This window comes from Equus przewalskii, chromosome 13, assembly GCF_037783145.1.
Source record: "Equus przewalskii isolate Varuska chromosome 13, EquPr2, whole genome shotgun sequence".
NCBI lineage: Eukaryota > Metazoa > Chordata > Mammalia > Perissodactyla > Equidae > Equus > Equus przewalskii.
In genome coordinates, this window is record NC_091843.1 from 37,255,057 (window position 1) to 37,276,115 (window position 21,059).

The window sequence follows — 21,059 nt, forward strand, 5'->3', positions numbered from 1 at the left end:
TGGGGGTGGTGGGGAGGGAGTTCCAGAAAGTGAAAAGGAATGCTTTTTTGGATAAATATCTGGACCCTCGAGATGGCGAGTCTTCAGCGGCAGCTTCCACAATGTCTTGCGAAGAATTCCTCCTCTAAACGAAGTTGGCAGCAGACGGCAGGTGGGCCGGCTAGGGTAAGCGCTCCCGGGGCGCCTGCCCTCCCTCGCCCCCACCCCCGCCGCTTGCTCGGTCCAGTAGAGGCAGCGGCGTGGCGCGTCCGTCAGCTTCGGAGTTGGAGGGCGGCGCCCAGGACCCTGGTGGGAGAGTGTGGGCGTCGCGCTGCGAGGAGGGGCGGGAGGCGGCTGTGGGAGGCGCCGGCCGAAGAGCCCCACTCGCAGAGCTCCAGCCTCAGGAGCGAGGGGAGCGCGGCGCCCGCGCAGGCAGAGCGCCCCCGGGGGCGGCCACCGGGCGTCTGCACCCCGTCATGGCGCGCCCCCCGAGCCCGTGCTCGCCGCCGCCCGTGCTCTTGCTGCTGCTGCTGCTGCTGCTGCCGCTGCCGGTGCCCCTCGGAGCCGGTGAGTGTCGTCTGTGCGTACACGAAGCCCGAAGCCCGCTCCGGCCAGGGCTTCGGGGAGGCGCGGGGGAGGGGAGCGGGAAGGCGGGGCCTGGGTCCCCGCTGTCCTGAGAGGGCTCAGACACCGCATGCTGCCTGGTCCCGGGCGTCCTTTCTGTCCTAGCCTGGGCAACTGGAGGAGGAAGCCCAGGGTGCCAGGAAGGGGCTGGGTTTCTTGCCTAGAGCAGTGTCTGAACTGTTGTAGATTGAGTACCAGCAATGGTCAGGTCACCCAAGCATCTCCTCGTCCTCGGTGCCCCCTCTTCTGTGTTTTGAGGTGCCTCAGCACAGTCACAAAACAACTGCAGCCAGGCTACTACAAGGACAGCATCTTTAGGAGGTAGGAAGAATCAGAAGCAGGACTGCCATTTGCTCGACAGGGAGTTCAACTCTTCCTCCCCTTGTAAGGACTGGGGAAGTGGTCACTAGGTACAGAGTAAGAAAGAGAAGTTTTTTGTTAAAACTGACTTGTCACAAATTAGGGTTGTAAACTGCTGCTCACAATTTGCCAACGTTATTATTTGGTTGTATTGTGCGAATATTGCTCACCACCAACAAACCCCTCTTCAGGTATGGGGCTCCTGCCTGGAGCCTGACTGGAGGGAATCCTGAGGCAGTGACCACACATTGACCCTATGACCTCGGTCCACAAGGTAGTACTACAGAAATCCAATCTTAGCTGTGAGACAGATATGGAAAGAAGGAAGGAAAGGACTGGTCTGTCCAGACTGACTCCATCAGTAAATCAGGGCATCAAGACATCATTAATCTGATTTGACTGCCCAGGAAATTTCACTAACCCTAGGTATGGCTGCATGTCAGGATTGGGGGTAAACATTAAACACCTTTTCCTCCAATGTGGACACCTTAACCAATTTAAGGGAACAAGTTCCACCCTATTATGATGAAATTTAACAAGGCTCCCACCTTCTTTTGTGGAGATGCAAATGCCCCTAAATCCACCACTCAAATTTTGTGAACTATCAGCTAAGAAATTAGAGAGGTTTCCTTTTGAAAATTGTTATGACTCAATATTTAGTCCAGTTAAAGCAATGAGACGTGGACCTGCAACATTTTTTTCAGAAAGCGCTTATTGGGTCCCTACCAGAAGTAACATCTTAAACACTTACTATTTCTCAAACTGTTTAAATCCGTTTCTCCCTTTGGTAAAGATAAAAATCTCATATGTTCCTTAAATGTTTTTTGAAATTTCAAAAGCTTTCGTTTTCATCTTCCACATATAAAATTATCAAATACGCTTTTTTGAACCACACATTCCCTTTGGAAATTCTAATATACCCCCAAAAGGGACCTAACCTCTCTCTTCCCCATCCCCTCCATTGAGAAACTCTGGTTTAATCCAATCTCCTCATCTTACATTTGGAAAAGGTCCAGAAAGTGAAGTAAATTGTCCCAGGCAGGGCTAGGACTAAGGTGAGGTGACAGAAGGGGGTGCCAAGAAACTCAGTAGTCAAGGTAAAGAATATTTTAATGCAATATTTTTAAAAATCAAAATTAATGCCCCCCAAAATCCTTGATGAACAAAATATCAAACTTTTAAATAAAGAGTAACAATGCTATGCTGAGGCATTTTGGAACTGAAGCAAAAGCAAAAATCAGTGCTACTGAGCCTGTCTTTATTTATGCATTGAATATGGCACTAATTCTCAAACTTTAGCTAACTTGCTAAAATTCAGATTCCCAGGCTTTATCACCAGAGATTCTGATCCAGTAGTTCTGGGATGGGGTTCTGACATCTGAATTTTAATAAGTAATCTAATTGATTATCATATGATTAGAAGAGGAGGTTGGACTAACTAAACCCTGAGGCCCCTCCTAATTTGGGGACTCTGATTGTAAGTAGAGGGAAGGGACCCAGAGAAGTTACAGAGGTGACTCACAGAATGTCTCTGTTATCTGGTTATTTCTTAAATAGTGGGAGCTTACAAATAATAGGCACTGTTCTTGGCACTGGCGACAGAGTAGTAAGATAGACGTGGAAGTCTAGAGGGGGAGATAATCAATAAAAAATCAAGTCAAAAAATAAGTCGTGATAAGTGCTATGCAGAGAATTGGAGTAACAATGTGTTAGAGTAGCTAGGGGGCTATTTTACATTGGTTGGTTGGGGATGGCCTTTTTGAGATGACATTTAAGTTGCAAACTGACTTACCAGAAGGGGCCAGCCGTGTGAAGATCTGGGGGAAGAGCATTCCAAAACAGAAAGAAAGGCTAGGGCAAAAACGCTAAGGCGGGCATATATTTGTTCAGTGGCAACCAGAAAGAAGGCCAGTGTGGCATGCGGAAAGTTGGAGACAGAGAGCTAGGAGGAGGTTAGAGAGCAGGGCAGGGACCAGGTCTTACAAGGTAACCAGGGAATATAAACTAGATCTCAGCTAAGTGCAGTGGAAGCTGTTGGAGGGATTTAAGCAGAGAAATGAGATGATCTTATTTACAGTTTTTAAGAGATAATCTCATATAATGCCAATCAGCATTAGAATTATATTCACACAGTGGAATGCTGTATAGCAACAAAAATAAGTTGTTTACAACTGTACTTAGCAGTGTGAGTGAATTTCATAAAAATAATATTGATCAAAGAAGTCAAGATACCAAAAGCACATGTTGTATGATTGAAAAACAGGCAAAACTAATCTCTAATGTTAGAAATTAAAGTACTGGTTTCCTTGGGGGGATGGTGACTGGCAGAGAGCTTCTGGGGGGCTGGTAACGTTCTAGTCCTTTATCTGGGGTCTGGTTACATAGGTGTGCTCTCTTTGAAATTCATTGAACTGTACATTTTTGATTTGTCCATTTTTCTGTATGTTATACTTCAATAAAAAGTTTATTACCAAACATAATATACAAATGGCTGAGAAGCATATGAAAATATGCTCAACATCACTAGTTACTAGGGAAATGAAAATGAAAACCACAATGAGATACCACTTTATACCCATGAGATGGCTATATAAAAAAAAGAAAACAAAAACCCCCCAAAATAACAAGAGTTGGCAAGTATGTGGACAAATCGGAACCCTAGCACATTGCTAGTGGGAATGTAAAATGGTGCAGCCACTGTGGAAAACAATTTGGCTGTTCCTCAAAAAGTTAAATGTAGAATTACTATATGACCCAGCAATTCCACTCTTAGGTATACACCCAAAAGAACTGAATACAAGTATTCAAGCAAATACTTGTACATGTCTGTTCACTGCAGCACTATTCACAATAACCAAAAGGTGGAAGCAACCCAAATGTCCATCAGCTGATATATAGATAAACAAAATGCAGTATATCCTTAACAATGAAATATTATTCATGCATAAGAAAGAATGACGTACTGATGCAATACTACAATGTGGATAAACCTGAAAAAAGTGTGTTAGGTAAAAGAAACTAGATATAAGAGATCACATATTTTATGATTCCATTTACGTGAACTATCTGGAATAGGTAAATCTGTAGAGACAGAAAGCAGATTAGTGGTTGCCAGAGACTAGGGAGAATGGAGAATGACTATTCAATGGTTACAGGTTTCCTTTTGTAGTGATGAAAATATATTGGAATTAGATAGAAGTGATGGTTCTACAAAACTGTGCCTGTACTAAATGCCATTTAATTGTACCTTTTAAGTTGGTTAGTTTTATGCTGCATGAATTTTACCTCAACAGAAATGTTTTCCAACCTAAAAAAATGTATTAAAAAAGATGGCTGCAATAACAATAAAATACTAATTATGTGAGGTGAAGGATATGTTAACTAATCTTATTGTGGTAATCATTTCACAATATATATGTGTATCAAATCATCACATTGTATACCTAAAACTTACACAATGTTATATGTCAATTATATCTCAATAAAGCTGGAAAAAAAGATGGCTGAATGGTATGGGAGAAGGAATTTGGAAAATGGAATCAGGGAGACCAATAAGGAGTTTTGACTATAGTTGAGACAAGAGTTGACGGTGGCTTGAGTTAAGGAGGTAGTGATAGATGTGGAGAGAAGTAGACAGATTTTAGATATTTTGTGGAGTTGACAGGACTTGTTGGACTGACTGTAGAATATGAAGGAAACAGAAGAATTAAGAATGACTCCTATATGTTTTGCCTTGAAAAACCAGGGGGATGATGATGTTCTTTCACCCCTTAACAGTGACCCTAAGTTTTAGGATGCAGGGCCTTCCTTCAGGGCCAAGCTATAACTAACGTTGGTGTTCCTGAGTGACAGAATCAACAAAAGCTCCTCACCCCAACCCCAACCAGTTCTCACCAAAAGGTATTTTTAAGTGACTTTTAATGGAAGACTCAAAGTTGTTGCTAACTCATTTGCAACCCCATGCACATTCTCAACTCTCTGGTTATGACGCTAGCCCTGCCCATGGCATAGCTCTGCCCAGGGCACTCTTCCCTGTGCCTGGCAGGGTCATCAGGTTCAGCTTCAAACAACTGTCCCCCTTCCACTTCCAGTTGGCCGAGCAGCCTCTCTTCAAATCCCCACCTCTTCTTGGGCTTGATCTGTTCTGTCCAGATTGTGACAGCTGCAGACTCTCTGCTCCTGCTGGACTTCCTTCTCCCCACTTATTCCTAAAGGCCTTTGTGCCATCCCAAGAGTTTTCTGCCCAAAGTTTCATCTGGAATCCCCCCACCCTACCTTACAACTTTGTTCTCCCAGCCAGCTCCTCTGACCTTCTGTGAGCCTCACCTGGTCTCTATTCCCCCACAGGGGATCCCCTCCCCACAGAGGGTCGGCTAATGATCAACTGTATCCAGGCCAGGAGGAAGTGCCAGGCCAATCCCACTTGCAATGCTACCTACCACCACCTGAATTCCTGCATCTCTAGTATAAACACCGCATCACCCGCAGAGGAGCCTTTCGTCCCTGTAGACTGTGTGGAGGTAGCACAGCACCTCAGGAATAGCTCTCTGATGAGCTGCACATGCCACCGGCGCATGAAGAACCAAGCTGCCTGCCTGGACATCTACTGGACCGTTCACCCTGCCCGCAGCATTGGTGAGGCCCCAATCCTAGAGTGGATTAAGCTAGAGAAGATGTCTTTTGGGGGTTGTTTTTCAGTCCTTCAGCATAAGGGCCACATGGTAGATTCTGACGGGATGATAATGAAACTCTGCATTTGACATCAGCAAGAAGTGGAGGGAGGAATTGGCAGTATCCTTTTAGGCTCCTATAATACTGCCCTCTCTTCTCCTTACTTCCTTCTTTCTTACTAGGCTACATGTAGCTGCCTCATGGTAGAGCTCTGAGCCAGGCTGAGGCCCAGCCTGGGAAGCTCCTGGAACAGAAGGGTATGGAAAGGAGGTGGAGGAAAATGGTTTTAACACATAAATATGCTCCAAATACAATGTAATCCCTAAGTTCAGAGAGACTGAGAGGCAGCATCCTGGTCCAGCCTTTAATAGAAAGGAGACTCATTAACCAAACAGGAGATGCTAAGAGAGGGAAGTCACTGGAGAGTCAAAGAGAGGAGCTTCCTCTGACTCTTTCCAGAGACCCCGCTCTGTATTAGTCAGCTTTTACCAAACTATGCTGCAGTAATAAAACAGTGACTTGCAAGACAAAGTTTAGTTCTTGCTCATGTTCCATGTTGGCTGTTTCATGTGTTCTCTTCATTCTGCAATCCAGGCTGAAGGTACAGCCTCTATGTGGGGTGTTCCCTTCTCATGGCAGAGAGAAATGAGCAATGACAGAACTATGTGATGGCTTTAAAAGCTTCTGCTCAGACGTTACATAAAATACTTCTGCTCACATTTTAATTGACAAGGCAAATCACATGGCCAAGCCTGACATCACTGGGGTGGGGAAGTATATGCTCATCCCACAGGGAGACATTGAAAATCAGGTGGCAATAAGTGAGGATAGGTAGTCTTACAGGGACGGCAAAATAATTGGAAACAATAATACAATCTACCATCGTCTACTGCTTGATCAAAACATTCATTTCCTTGCCTTCCTCAAGCAAAATATACCTACCCACATTCCGTGGAAGATGCCCTAAGAGTTCTATCCAAACATCACATCAGGCTCCAAGTCTAGGATCTCATGATAATTTTGTGTGTGTGTGTGTGAGAGAGAGAGGAAGATTGGCTCTGAGTTAACATCCGTTGCTGATCCTCCTCTTTTTGCTTGAAGGAGGTTGTCGCTGAGCAACATCCATGCCGGTCCTCTTCTACTTTCTGTGGGATGCTACCACGGCATGGCTTGATGAGCAGTGCTAAGTCCATGCTTGGGATCTGAACCTGCAAAACCCGGGCCGCTGAAGCAGAGCATGCAAACTTAACCCACTACACCGTGGGGCCGGCCCCATCATGATAATTTTTATATCAGGTCTGGATGTGGCTCCTGTTCATCTAGAAACCGTCATCTGTCCACCATACACACTCAATATACAATAATGAAACAGGGACAGGAGAACCACAACAAATCTTCTTGGTTAGAAAGGGGAGGAACGGGAGGCACACAGCAGACACCGATTTACAGTAATTCTGAAGTCCTGCTACACAAATGTTGCAAGGGCCATCTCCCTTGGGTGTAAGAGATTGCTCTTCAGTAAGACCTTTCCATGGGAGAGTTACTCTATCCATTGTTTTCTAGGGCTCTTGGCCCAGCCCTCTGGGAGGTCCTTCCTTTTCCTTTATTTTCTTTGGCCACATCTGAAAAGGGCATTGGAGACTACAGCCTCCTTGGGGACTAAGCAGCATTCTCAGTTTGCTTGCTACCTGAGGAATAGTGGGGTATTTTAAGTCTTTTTTTTTTTTTCTCCCCAAATTCCCCCAGTACATAGTTGTATATTTTAGTTGTGGGTCCTTCTAGTTGTGGCATGTGGGACACCACCTCAACATGGCCTGATGAGCAGTGCCATGTACACTCCTGGGATCCGAACCAGCGAAACCCTGGACCACCAAAGCGGAGTGCGGAAACTTAACCACTCCGCCACGGGGCCAGCCCCTTAAATAGTCAAAATCTTTTTAAATCCAGGCTGGTGGCTCTTAGCAGTACAACTTTCTTAAAGCATAATTCCTTTTTATATCTTTGATTTCTGTCACCTCGTGTGCCAGTAGCCTTTCCTGTAATCCTTTTCAAGACATGCATCTCTTTCTAGACCTAATTAGAAGTACCTTGCCCTTATCAGGCTTCTGTGGAAGAGCCACTACCTTAGTCTTTTTTCCCTGAGCACATTTGTCCAACTGGCAGGATTTATGGGATACCATCTTAATCAATGAGAGATCTCCACAAAGGGCATGATAGCCACATACTTGAATTGGTCTTTGCCCCAAGGCTGAGTTGTAATTGACCTTATTACTCAAAGCGTTTTTCACTTTTATCTTTTACCATTTGAATATGAGAACCAGTTACATTTCTTAATCCTACGAGTCCTGGAATTTCTGGATTCTCTCTTTTCTCTTTCCTCCCTGTTTGCAAACTGGCCAATTCTTCTCTGAGCTTCTGTCTTTCTTGTAGTACCTTGCCAAATGTAGCCAGTAGCAATCAAGACATACTAATAACCTTTTGCTTCTCAGCTTCTTCCCGTTAAAGCATAGGCTCACTCAGTATATCATCTTCCTTCCAAGTTATTGCAGGCAACAGTTTTACCAAGTGCTTTGCCACTGCATGATGGCAGCTGCTCTCTTTCCAGCCCCTAGTAACAGCTTATTCACCATCCACTGACCAATACCAAAGCCAGTACTGCACATTTTCGATTTTTTTTGGTCACTGCAGCCCTCCACTTCTAGACACCAATTGCATTTTTAATAAGAATTTGCTAGGTTATGCTGCAGTAACAACTGACCAACCCCTAAATATCTGACTTTCAACGACAAAAATATGTTTCTTGCTCATGTTACACTCTGCTGCAGGCTTCCAAGAGTCAGCTGTGTCTTTGCCCTACCTGTCTAATTCATTTGGGAATCCAGGCTGTTAGAGGGAAGAGAACAACAGCAGAACCATCTGAACATTCTTAAAGTTTCTGCTCAGATGTGATTTATGTCACTTCTGCTCACAATCCACAGGCCAAAGAAAGTGGCTTAGCCGTACAGTGGGGTGGGGAAGTATACTCCTCTCCTAGGGGGCCTGAAAGTCACATGACAACAGGTGGAGGTGTATAATCCTCCCACAGGGTGAGCCGCAAATACTTGGAAACAGTAATACGATTTACCACACTCCTTGTTCCTTGCTTTCCAGTCTTTGTCCTAATCGCTTCTCTTTCAGAACTTCCCCTGAGGCTTCTCCCTGTATCCTCTCACCTCCCTCTTTTCCCTTGGGAACTCCAGGACTTCCCAAGTATCCAAACCATCCTCTCCTGTTTCCTGAACATCTTCCATATTCCTTCCCTCCTCAGGATGCGTTCACAAAGTTAATTGAGTGACAAACCTGCAAGCTCACCTCTCTCTCTTCCAACAGGATTTATTAACCAACATTTATTGAGCACCTACCACATGTATGAGCTGTGTGGTGATTTTATATATATAAGACCTAGGAGTCTCCTTAAGGAGCCCACAGCCCCATGTGGGTGACTGAGAGAGATGTGTTTCCTTTGATAGCATTGTCTCTTCCTCCTCTGCTTTTCTCAGTCAGGTTCAGTTCGGGACCTGGCCTCACTTTCATCTCCTTAGGATGCAATACATCTCCATAGCCAAGTGGTCAGAGTCCACCACTGTGCCTTCCCCAAAAGCAAGAGAAAACAAGACAGAGTCCCCTTGCCTGCTTATGTACCCACAGGCAATATGTCTAGGGGTTAGGAGCAGAGACTCTGCAATCAGAGAGTCTAGGTTTCCATTTCTTATTGGCGTATGTGAGCCTGAGCAAGTAACTTAACCGTTCTCATCCTCAGTTTCTTTTCACCTACGCAAAGGCTTCTAGGAGGATTAAATGAGATTGAAAAATAGATATATATATATTTTTCCACCTTTACCTTAGTGCCCAGTACACAGTGTGCTCAACAGCTGGTAGCTTTATTATTCTTATCATTAAACCCAGTTTATTCATTGATCCCAGCATGTGCATTTACAGCCCTCTTTTTTTCTCACCTCTGCACAGCTTGCAGCTAGTTAGGTAGAGACTGCCTTTTCCTTTTCTTCACGGGGCCTTGAGGTCTGGCTCAGTAGCCTCAGCTCCTCCTGCTCCCTCCCCCGCCAGCCCAGTCCTCAGGATTCTGGTGCTCCCCACCTTGTCTCTAGGTGACTATGAGTTGGATGTCTCCCCCTATGAAGACACAGTGACCAGAAAACCCTGGAAAATGAATCTCAGCAAACTGAACATGCTCAAACCAGGTGTGGACGGCAAGCCGAGGCTGGGACGTGGGGGCTGGGCCTAGACCCTGAGAGAAAGGGTGGCTGGTAGGGGACCAAGCTGGGGTGCTTGTCAGGGAAGAGTCTTCACCTGCCAGATAACTAAGGAAGCACCGTGTCAGGGTGGGAGTCTGAGCTGTGGGGCATGCTCTGGTCTCACCAGAGTCAACAAAGAGCAATAGATATTAGGGAAGCATTCGAAGAGAGCCCATTAGGGCTCCCTAGTTCCAAAAGGTGGGTCTCTACAAAGGGTTTGGTGGGAGTGGCAGCAGTCCCAGAAAAACATGTGCTGAAATGGAGTATTTATCTTCATTTGAGGCAGCCAGGAAATATTTTTTTGTCCCTGAAGACTAGGAAATTGCTTGTTTTCAACCATTGTAATGGAATGGGCGAGGTGTTGGTCAGGGAAAATGAGGCGAGAGAGTATGACTCCTGAGGGGTGACTCAGGGTGGGGAGCCATCTGTCTGGCAAGGACAATGATGCACGTTTTTCAGGAAAGTGAAGCTGTTGTGTTAATTGGAAAGGAACACACACAGGCACCCTCTTTTTAAGACATGAGTTTTGTTGTACCGTCTGTTCTATATATTAGAATTAGAATTTTGAGAGAAAAGCATAAAGATTTATACATAACAAACCCTTAGTTACAAGGAATCTGGGAATAACTTGTTCCAGTTACTCCATTGCTGGAATATTCTGTTGATAGAAATATCACAGTAGTTTCCTAAGACTCAGAGTATGGGTAACTTTTATGCATACATCAATCAATGAAAGACAGGCAGGTGACATTAAAACTGAGCAGAATAGGGGGCCGGCCCAGTGGCGCAGCAGTTAAGTTCGCACGTTGCGCTTCTCGGCAGCCTGGGGTTCGACAGGTTCGGATCCCGGGTGGGGACATGGCACCGCTTGGCATAAAGCCACGTATGTGTCCCACGTATAAAATAGAGGAAGATGGGTGTGGATGTTAGCTCAGGGTCAGTCTTCCTCAGCAAAAGGAGGAAGATTGGCAGTAGTTAGCTCAGGGCTAATCTTCCTCAAAAACAAAACAAAACAAAACAAAAAACTGAGCAGAATAGACAGACGCAAAACAAAAAAATCCTAAATAGAATTTGTTGCATCTGTTTTGGACAGTTCAGAAAGTGCTTTAGAATGTTATGGGGCCTCTAGGTCATGATTTCCACCATGAGATCTCATTCACTGCATAGGATTGAGGAAAGGATTTTGGTTATTTGAGCTTTCTGGCTGCTTGAATTCTATATAAATGAGTATTAGATGTATATGGCTTTTTTTTTTTTTTTTTTTTAACCTAGTCAAGCTGAGGAGTAGGATGCTGCGATGGGGGAGGCTCGTGAATGCCCAGATAGTTTGTGGGTAGAGGGAAAGCCCTGGACTAGGAATGGCCTTATGGGGTAGTCTTCCCTTTTCTCCTACTACCATCTTGTTAAATCGGAGGGTTGCAGAGGTTCCTAGGGAAGCTGGGCTGCAGGTTTGCAGAGAGGACTCGTGACTTGGTGCCCCTCTCCCGCCAGACTCGGACCTCTGCCTCAAGTTCGCCATGCTGTGCACTCTTAATGACAAGTGTGACCGGCTGCGGAAGGCCTATGGGGAGGCATGCTCGGGGTCCCGCTGCCAGCGCCACACCTGCCTCGGGCAGCTCCGCTCCTTCTTCGAGAAGGCGTCGGAGGCCCACGCACAAGGCTTGCTGCTGTGCCCGTGCGCGCCCACCGATCAGGGCTGTGGGCAGCGCCGAAGAAACACCATCGCCCCCAACTGCGCGCTGCCGTCAGGGGCCCCCAACTGCCTGGAGCTGCGGCGCCTCTGCCTCTCCGACCCACTGTGCAGGTGCGGCTGCAGGTGCGGGCGGGCAGGGTGGGCCAGGGCGGTGCGTACCACTCCTAGGCCGTCTTCCTGTGCAGGGCTGGGTCTGACCCTCCAGGGACTGTGGACGGACTTTGCCACATAGCTACCTTCTATATTTTCTGAAACTTTTCTCAAGAAGAATATATATTTTTTTCTTTGAGGAAAAACTTCAGAAAGTATAAAAATATCACTCAAAGCCCATCACCTGATGATAATCTACCATACTTTTGGGAGTATTTCCTTCCAGTCTCTTTTGTATACAAAGAAAATTTGGCATTTTGGGGATATGTTTGTATCTTGCTTTTTTCACTTAATGGAGCATATCTTATGAGCATTTTCCATTGTAGGCAATATGGAATAGTGGTGAAGGAAGGCTTTGAAGTCAGACAGATGTGAATTTAAATACTGGGTTTGTGTGACCTTGAGCTCATCACTTAACCTAAGGTTGCACTTAGTCCTCTGTAAAAACTGGATCATATTGCAGATCTTATGGGATTCTGGCAAGAGTTAAATTACATAATTTATGTAGAGTGCTAAGCTTACTAGTGCAGAGTAAGTGCTCAATAAATGGTGGTGGTTTTTCTTTTTTGTCATTTACAGTCCTTTGACAGCTTGATTTTTTTTTTTTTAAAAGATTGGCACCTGAGCTAACAACTGTTGCCAATCTTCTTTTTTTTTTTATTCTTCTCCCCAAAGCCCCCCAGTACATAGTTGTAGATTCTAGTTGTGAGTGCCTCTGGTTGTGCTATGTGGGACGCCACCTCACCGTGGCCTGATGAGCAGTGCCATGTCCACATCCAGGATCCAAACTGGTGAAACCCTGGACCACCGAAGCGGAGTACGCAAACTTAACCACTCGGCCATAAGGCCGGCCCCTGACAACTTGATTTTTAAGTGCCCTCGTCATATTCCATTTTATGGATGCCCCATACTTTATTTAATTCCTTTATTGTTGGATATTTAGGTTGCTTTCTTTATTGCTATAAATAATGCTGCAATAAGTATCATTCTTGCTCATTAATCTTTGTGCACAAATCTAATTATTACTGAGGGTGTGTTGCTATAAGGGCTATTACCAAATCAAAGGACATGAGGATTTGTAAGGTGTTTGATACATACTCTCCAGCAAAATTCTCATCTGGCTTTCCTCTGCCTTCTCGGGACAAAACACTCTCCAAATTGAAGTTATCATTCATTTAAGTGATATTCGTTGACAATGGGAGTCACACCAATCTTGTTTTGCAACCTGGTTCTACCACTTAATTTTCTGTAACCTTGGTCAAGTTACTTAACCTCTGAGTCCCACTTTCCTCTTCTGTAAAATATTGCATAGTCAGAGCTCTCAAGAATTATAATACTAACACTTAGTGAGTACTTACTATGGGTTAGGTACTGTTTTAAGTACTTAACACATATTAATCATCTAAACCTCACAAGAACTCTGCAAGATAGATGCTATTTTTTATTTTTTTATCATCCTCAGTTTACAAATGAAGAAACCACAGCAGAGAAATGTTAAATAACTTGCTCAAGTTCATCTGGGTAGTCAGTCAGGTTTGTTAATGAGGTTTGAAATGAAGGAAGTCTGGCCTAGCGTCTGTGTACCTAACCGCTCTGCTCTACTGCCTATTATTGTGCTGGTAGCTCCTACTATTACTATTACGTAACAAGTGCTCGGCTAGTTGACTAAGATACTTTCCCTTCCTTCAAGGAGTGCACAGTTGAGTGGGGGTGATAGAGAAGTAAAAGACCAGTCTAACACAAAGCAAAATGTAAGGAAAACTGCAGAAATGTATATAGAAAAGCATACTCATAATTCCATCACCCGAAGATAACCAGCTTTACCTATTGTAGGATGAGTGTTAATAATAATATCTAACATGTATTGAACTTTTAGTAAGTACAGGCACTGTGCTAAATGCTGTACGTGCATTCTCTTATTTCATTCTCACAAAAATCCAGGAGGTAGTGCTGTTTTCATCTCTATTTACAGTCAAGGAAACTGAGGTTAAGGAAGCTGCCTGAGATCTTGTAGCTAAGGATTGTAGAGCCTAAATTCTGAGTGGTGTGCTGTGGGGAGTGGGGTGATAGTGCATTTAACTGTGACAGGAGTAGGCTTCACTGAGAAGGAAGCCCTAGGCCAGGTTCTGAAAGCACAGGAGGACTTGGCATGAAGATGAGCATGTCAACCAAAGGGGCAGCAAGGGTGAAGGCTGCAGGCCAGAGCTTCAATGAGGACTCTTGAAATTTTCTTTCTTTCAGATCACGCCTGGCAGATTTTCAGACCCACTGCCATCCCATGGACATCCTAGGGACCTGTGCAACAGAGCAATCCAGATGTCTGCGAGCATACACAGGGCTGATTGGTGAGGCTGGGGGCATGTGTAGGGAGCCCACAGGCTGGCCAGCCCTGGGGGTGAGAATGCTCTCGAGACTGAACCCAGATACAGTGGTCCTGAGACAAGTGGGAGAGGCCAGGAGCTGAAGTTGGGGTTGGCATAGGCCCTGACAATCCTCTCTTTACCCAACAGGGACTTCCATGACTCCCAACTTTGTCAGCAATGTCAACGCCACTGTTGCCTTAAGCTGCACCTGCCGAGGCAGTGGCAACCTGCAGGAGGAGTGTGAGCGGCTAGAAGAGTCCTTCTCTCACAACCCCTGCCTCAGTGAGTGCACTCCACCTCCTCCCAGCCCCTGCGGCTGGGTCAGCTGAACCCAGGGAGAGGAAAAGGGTCAGCTCTGTGGTCCACACTGGTTCCATCTGTCTCCTGCAGAGCAGCTCCCTCCTCAGGATAGGCTTACCTCCCCCCAGACTTGGCCTTTCTTCCTTCTCCCACTCCCTGAGTGACCCCCAAGCTGCTTATTCAACCTGTCTGGGCCCCAGGGATACTATTCAGCTCAAGGAATAAGCAAGCAGAATGAGACAATATCCTATTCCTACTGCTGCCCGCTCACCGTCCTATATCCCAGAGTTCCTGAAGCTCCCTTTCCTTCCCTGGGAGCCTGAGAAACCTCCAACAACTGCCTGCTTCCAATCTACCTTCTCCTCTCCTCAGTGGAGGCCATTGCAGCTAAGATGCGTTTTCACAGCCAGCTCTTCTCCCAGGACTGGGCAGACTCTACCTTTTCTGTGATGCAACACCAGGTAAGGCCCCCTTTGTTACACCCCTCATGCCTTTACCAGACCAGCTTGGGGAAACCCAGACAAGGGGATGGAGGGATGGACCCCCTTGTGATCATGAATACTATAGAACTCTAATGGACACCTCAGGGGAGGGGGACAGGCCTTGACTGATGCTGAGGTGGTGAAGGGGGTGGAGCTGACTCCGTTCCATTTCTTCCACAGAATAAAAACCTTGCTATGAGGCCACAGCCCTGGGCGCCCTCTCTTCTTTCCTGCCCACTTACCTTGATTCTGCTCCCAAGCCTCTGGTAGCTGGACTTCCCCAGAGGCCCTCTTCCTCTCTTCCCCATCCAGCCTGACCTGCATACTACAAGGGGTAAGGAAAGGAGAGCATCAGGAAGGAGGCACAGTAAACAACGTGGCAACCCTGACACCATCCCGTACATCCAGTTGACTCCAGATGAGGCCACAGTAGAAGCTGACTGGCTGAGTTCTCATTCCCCCCGCTTCTGACTCAGGCTGCCCCTCCTTAGGACTTGGTGGCCCCGGTTTATTCATATCTTCTGGTGGTGACCAGCTCTACCGAGCTTTCTCCTGATCCCTTCCTCCTGCCCACCAGGATCACCCATGCTCTAAGAAATCAGTCATTCTCTATTGCATTCTCCAGGTAGCTAGGGCTGGGTTTTCTGAGGCAGCCTAGAAAGACATTCCCCATTGTAAGGAAGTCTGGAGCAAGACTCCTGCCCGCCTTGTCTCCTTCTATGATTGGGGGATGGGAACCTGCTGCCTGCCCTGCCCTGGGATCATGCAGAGCATTTGAGCATCAAGAGCTGGAGCATTTGGGCCTTGCTTTCTTCTTGCTACTGTCCCAAAGTACCCCTCAGCCTCTTGGATCATGATTAAACATTTTGACTTAAAACTATGCTGCTCTTTTCCCATTTTCTCACGTTGTGAATTTATATAGAACCAGAGCTGTTGCACACAAAAGAGCACAGGCCAGGTGATCAAGAGATACAGCAACCCTGCCACCAACTGCTCTGTGACCCTGGGCAAGTCTCTTAGCCTTTCTGTATGTGTGACATGGAGTTGGAAGCAAAAATAGCTTAGGTGTGGCTGTAGACCTGGTTTCAGTCCCAGCTCCAGCCATTTCTGGGATACTGCCTGGGATCTGCCACAGCAGCTGAGAGGGGAGTGTCCTTAGTCAACCACAGCATTTATTGAGCATCTGCTTGTGTTATTGGTCTGCTCCAGGCCATAATAGGGGCCAGAGGAAAGGGGAGACTGGTTCTTGATCTCATTTGCAATCCTGTTAGGATAAGGAAACAGCCATCCATGCAAAGTAGTTAGAAGAATATGTAGGCTGTGGACATTTGTCCATTCATTCACTCATTCTTTCCATAAGCATCTGACGAGTGCTGGCTCTGCAAGGCACTGCACTAGGTGCAGGAGATTCTGAGGTAAGAAGACTCAGATCTTGTTTTTCAAGTCTTTCACACACCAGAACAGAGGAATAGACAAGATAGTCAATAAAAACAAAACAACAACAACAACAACAAAAATGCAGGGGCCGGCCCCGTGGCTGAGCGGTTGGGTTCGCACTCTCCGCTTCAGCGGCCCAGGGTTTCGCCGGTTCAGATCCTGGGTGCAGACATGGCACCACTCGTCAGGCCATGCTGAGGTGGCGTCCCACATGCCACAACTAGAAGGACCCACAACTAAAACTATACAACTATGTACCGGGGGCTTTGGGGACAAAAAGGAAAAATAAAATCTTTAAAAAACAAAATGCAGAATGATGCATGCTGTACAATAATTGTAATAATAACCGTCGTTTATTGAGCACCTCCTGTGTGCCAAGTACTACTTTGCCCCTACTGTGTGCAAGTACATGCATTAATTCATTTAATCCTCCAGGAACACTTGACTTTGTCAGTCACTAGCTATGTGACCTTGGGCTTAACCTCTCTGGGCCTCATTATCCACATATGCAACATGGAAAAAGCATAGAGCCCACCTCAAAAGAAATGAGATAATCCATGTAAAAGCATTGTGCCTGACACATAGTAAGAACTCAAAAAGGTAGCAATTATGGTATAAGGTTTTTGTACAGAATTTGGACGCTACAGATAATTATAAAGGGGAGAGTAAAAATCTTTAAAATCTCACTCTCAAACTTCCAAACTGTTGCCTGCACGTCTGTGCACATGAGAATCTATGGTATGTATACTTTTATGTCAGTGGAGTCAGACACTGTATGTCAAAGTGTAAGTCACAGACATCTTTCAGCATCCATGAGTAGAACTTGAGCTACATCATTCTTTGTATCAGCTGCATAACATGGACTTGTACGAATGCTTATTCCTACATACATAGTTTATTTTATTAACCAGTTCTGTATTGATGGATATTTGGTTGTCTTCCTATTCTTCTCCCAGCCAAGTTTTAAGGTAGTGAGGAGGTGACTGTGGGTAGGATGTGCAGAGGAGCTGCCAAAGCGATGGGTGGAATAGGGAAGCCTATCCCTGTACATTCTTGTATCCGCTTGGCCACCCTGGCCCAGGAAATGCCCAGCCAACCTGCCTCCCTGCAAACTTCAGCGGGACACTGGGTGGACCTTCTCCTTCCTCCCCTCCCAGGAAGATCTCTGAACCAGTCAAGGCCTCTCCATTTGCTTTGGTTCCATTAGCCTGCGGCTCGGGGTGTGAATGGTACAGTCATTACTTCTAAGTGCTTGAATTAGACTAATAGGTCATCTGTGCTTTTCTCTGAAGAAGGTCCAAATTCCTGGTAAACAACCAGACCACTCTCCCAGCCCAGGGCCCAGAGCCAAGACCCAGGGTGGGGCCACAGTGGCTGGCCTGAAGCTTTTAATGGTATCCTGGCTGGCTGGGATGGTTAATGCCATTAGTCTAGGTTCTGGGTAATGAAATGGGAAGGGTTGCTGGCAGCAGTGGTAAGTGGAGAGTGCTGAATTACAGGCCTCTGCATGGTTTGGGTGGTACAGATGTCTTTAAACAACTATCTTTGGGGGGCCGGCTTGGTGGCATAGTGGTTAAGTTCATGTGCTCCGCTTTGGCGGCCCAGGGTTGGTGGTTTCGGTTCATGGGTGCGGACCTGCACACTGCTCATCAAGCTATGCTGTGGCGGCATCCCACATTCAAAAAATAGAGGAAGATTGGCACAGGTATTAGCTCAGGGACAATCTTCTTACCAAAAAACAAACAAATAAACAACTATCTTCAAATTGACCCATTCAATCATTCATTCAACAAACCTTTAATAATCACTTGCTCTGTGCCAGACTGGGAGTATTTTTCAAGACCTGTCCCTGCCCATTCATGAGCTGCCATTTCAGTGAAGGGGCAGCCCAGGACTCTGGCAGCTGGGCCTCAAGATTGGGCGGTTGGGATTCTTCAGTTATCCTGGTTGATTGTAACACTCAGCTGTTTGACCTTGGGAAATATTCTTTACCCCTCTGAGCCACCGTTTCCTCATCTACAGCAGGGATGCCAATAGGAATACCTAACTTAAAGGGTTACAGTTTTTGTTTTGCTTTGTTTTTAATAAGTACATCAGCAATTTAAGCCAAAAAACTAATTAGCAATATCAACTATTGTTTATATCAATTTTAATGGTTTTGGTTGGCCATTTTTTGGCTTCTTATTTCTATAAAAGCTTGTAAGTATGAGGAATTTATGCTTGTTTTGATATCCATGTATATTTAAGTTAGATAACAGTAAAAATATTTAAAACTAGTCAGGGTTGTTATGAGGACTGGAAATAATTATAACGCTTATTATAATGCCTGATACAGGATGAACACTCAATAAATGGCAGCTATTATTACTTCTGAGAGGGGATCTGTGGGTACCATGTATTTCTCTCGCTGCCCTGGAACAGTGGTGAGTGATGGTACTGGTTCTCCTTCTAATTGTGGGCTGAATTCTAGGTGGGGCTGCCCATGGGAGATTCACTATTCAAGGTCTGAACTCCAGGATGGAAGCCAGAGCTCAGGCCCTGAGGGACCTTGGACAAGTGATGGAGTCAAAGAAAGTCAGTGTCTTAGTCAAAGGTCTTTCGACTACAAGTAACAGAAACATTGGAATTACGTAGTAAAAGGGGAATATCATGCAACCCAGTGCCAAGAAGTTCAGTCAGGCCTTGGGGAAGCTGGGACTGATGAGTCATCAACCAACCTTGAACCCCATCTATTGAAGGCCTAGACATCTTGGACCATCTACTTCATTCTTTCTGCAGACCTACTTCTGCATAACCTTCCAGGTCCCATGACTTCAGCTAAGTGATCTCCCATCCCAATTCCAAATTCACAGAAAATCTTATTGTCCGTGTACAGGTTCTAGAGCAGTGTTTCTGGTTTGAGGGTCCATCCCAGGCCTATCAGCTGGGTAAAAGAAACATCAATCCACCTGCTACCAAAGTAATTACAGGATCCCAGGCCTATTAGTGAAGGGCAGTTCTCAGAGAAGGCAGTGTGGCTCACCAAGACCTGCAAAAGGCATAGACTCTTGTCAGGGAATTGGAGTGGATCTTAATCACCTGAGGTCCAGCTTTGCTTTTTATTTTAAAATTTTTTAAAATTTGTTTTATTGAGGTCATATTGGTTTATAACTATATAAATTTCAGGTGTACATCATATTTTGACTTTTCTATAGACTGCATTGTGTTCACTACCAAAAGTCTAGTTTCCATCTGTCCCCATGCTATGTGTGAAGCTTGCCTCTTTCGTGGCTTCCTCCCTGGCCTAGGAGTGTCTTCTCTGAGTTTCCTTCCCGCATGCCTTGAGGGGATGGGAATGTAGGAACATAGGCCAGGTGCTGCGGTTCATTTGGGTCTGAGAACCACCCTGGGAGCTAGAACTGAGTGGAGTTTCTTTAGTTTTTGTTTTTTTTTTTTAAAGATTGGTACTGGAGGGGGCCAGCCCCGTGACTGACTGGTTAAGTTCACGTGCTCCACTTTGGTGGCCCAGGGTTTCGCTGGTTCGAATCCTGGGCGCTGACATGGCACCACTCATCAAGCCATGCTGAGGTGGTATCCCACATGCCACAACTGGAAGGACCCACAACTAAAAATACACAACTATGTACCGGGGGGCTTTGGGGAGAAAAAGAAAAAATAAAATCTTAAAAAAAAAAGATTGGTACCTGAGCTAACATCTGTTGCCAATCTTTTTTTTCTTCTTCTTTTCTCCTCAAAGTCCCCCAGTACAGAGTTGTATATTCTAGTTGTAGGTCCTTCTGGCTCTGCTATGTGGGGTGCCGCCTCAGCATGGCTTGACGAGTGGTGCCATGTCCACACCCAGGATCCAAACCGGTGAAACCCTGGGCTGCCGAAGCGGAGCACGTGAACTTAACCACTCGGCCATGGGCCTGGCCCCTGAGTGACGTTTTTTAATGGCTGCAGAAGGAGACTTTGCTACTGTGGGGCTTGCTAGATTTCTGGTTCTGGCTGTTGAAGAGTAAGACAGTGAAGGGGATCAGAATATGCCACTCCAAAGTATGGCACTTTGGCATAAGGATTGTTTTGACCTGATGGCAACTGAGAATCCACAGATGCAGGAAGAGTTCTCTGCCCTCCCCTTATCTGCCTGAAAGCAGGGACTAATTCAAGACCAACACCAAGTGAACACCAAGATGAGTTGCATAATCAGATCTTACCAAAATAGCCTTTATCTTCCATTAGTTGCCCCCCTCACATATGTTTCCTAGTCATTTCCCCATGATTTATTGTCCCTTGGAGCCCAAACGCTCTTCCCTTTGTCAAAAGGGTATATAAGGCCCCAAGTCTAACCGCAAGTCTTCTTTGAGTTTCACTTCTTTTCTGTAAACTCTCATGCAGGTATATATTAATAAAAATTTTGCCATTTCTCCTGTTAGCTTGTTAGCTTAATTCACGGGCCCCTAAGAACTGAACATAAGAGGTTAGAGGAAAAGGCTCTTCCTCCCCAACAAAAGCATTGCCATTTCCTTGGCCGATAACACTCTATCTTTGCCTCTATAGCCCATCTGACCAATAGTCATAGGTCCTCACCCTCATTCCTCTCTTGGGATCTCTGGTTTTCAGAAATTCCAGTCTCTTTTCAGCATCTCTGCTTCTCTCAGGAGGAAGCCTATTTACATCTGAAACCTGGGACACTTGGTCTGGTAAAATCCCACCTTCAGATATTGAG

The 21,059-nt window shown here is 45.7% G+C and overlaps 1 protein-coding gene across 2 annotated transcripts; it reads left to right on the forward strand.

The window, feature by feature from the left end:
- Window positions 1–203: 203 nt before the first annotated feature.
- GFRA3 (GDNF family receptor alpha 3) lies at window positions 204–15,791 on the forward strand. 2 transcript variants are annotated; one of them, XM_070570850.1, is made up of 8 exons: window positions 204–546; window positions 5,311–5,598; window positions 9,780–9,872; window positions 11,418–11,730; window positions 14,011–14,114; window positions 14,280–14,414; window positions 14,805–14,893; window positions 15,095–15,791. In XM_070570850.1, exons 1-8 carry the CDS (start codon window positions 456–458, stop codon window positions 15,182–15,184), a joined length of 1,203 nt encoding a protein of 400 aa, XP_070426951.1. In that variant the 5' UTR covers window positions 204–455; the 3' UTR covers window positions 15,185–15,791. The 2 variants fall into 2 exon arrangements, with proteins under 2 accessions (XP_070426951.1, XP_070426949.1); XM_070570848.1 differs by lacking the exon at window positions 9,780–9,872 and having other exon boundaries at window positions 297–546.
- The last annotated feature ends 5,268 nt before the right edge of the window (window positions 15,792–21,059 follow it).

Coding starts and splice junctions, on each gene's coding strand:
- GFRA3 (XM_070570850.1), top strand. CDS start 456: ATGGCGCGCCCCCCGAGCCCGTGCTCGCCGCCGCCCGTGCTCTTGCTG. Junction 9,873..11,417: donor ACTGAACATGCTCAAACCAG/GTGTGGACGGCA, acceptor CTCTCCCGCCAG/ACTCGGACCTCTGCCTCAAG. Junction 11,731..14,010: donor CTCTCCGACCCACTGTGCAG/GTGCGGCTGCAG, acceptor TCTTTCTTTCAG/ATCACGCCTGGCAGATTTTC.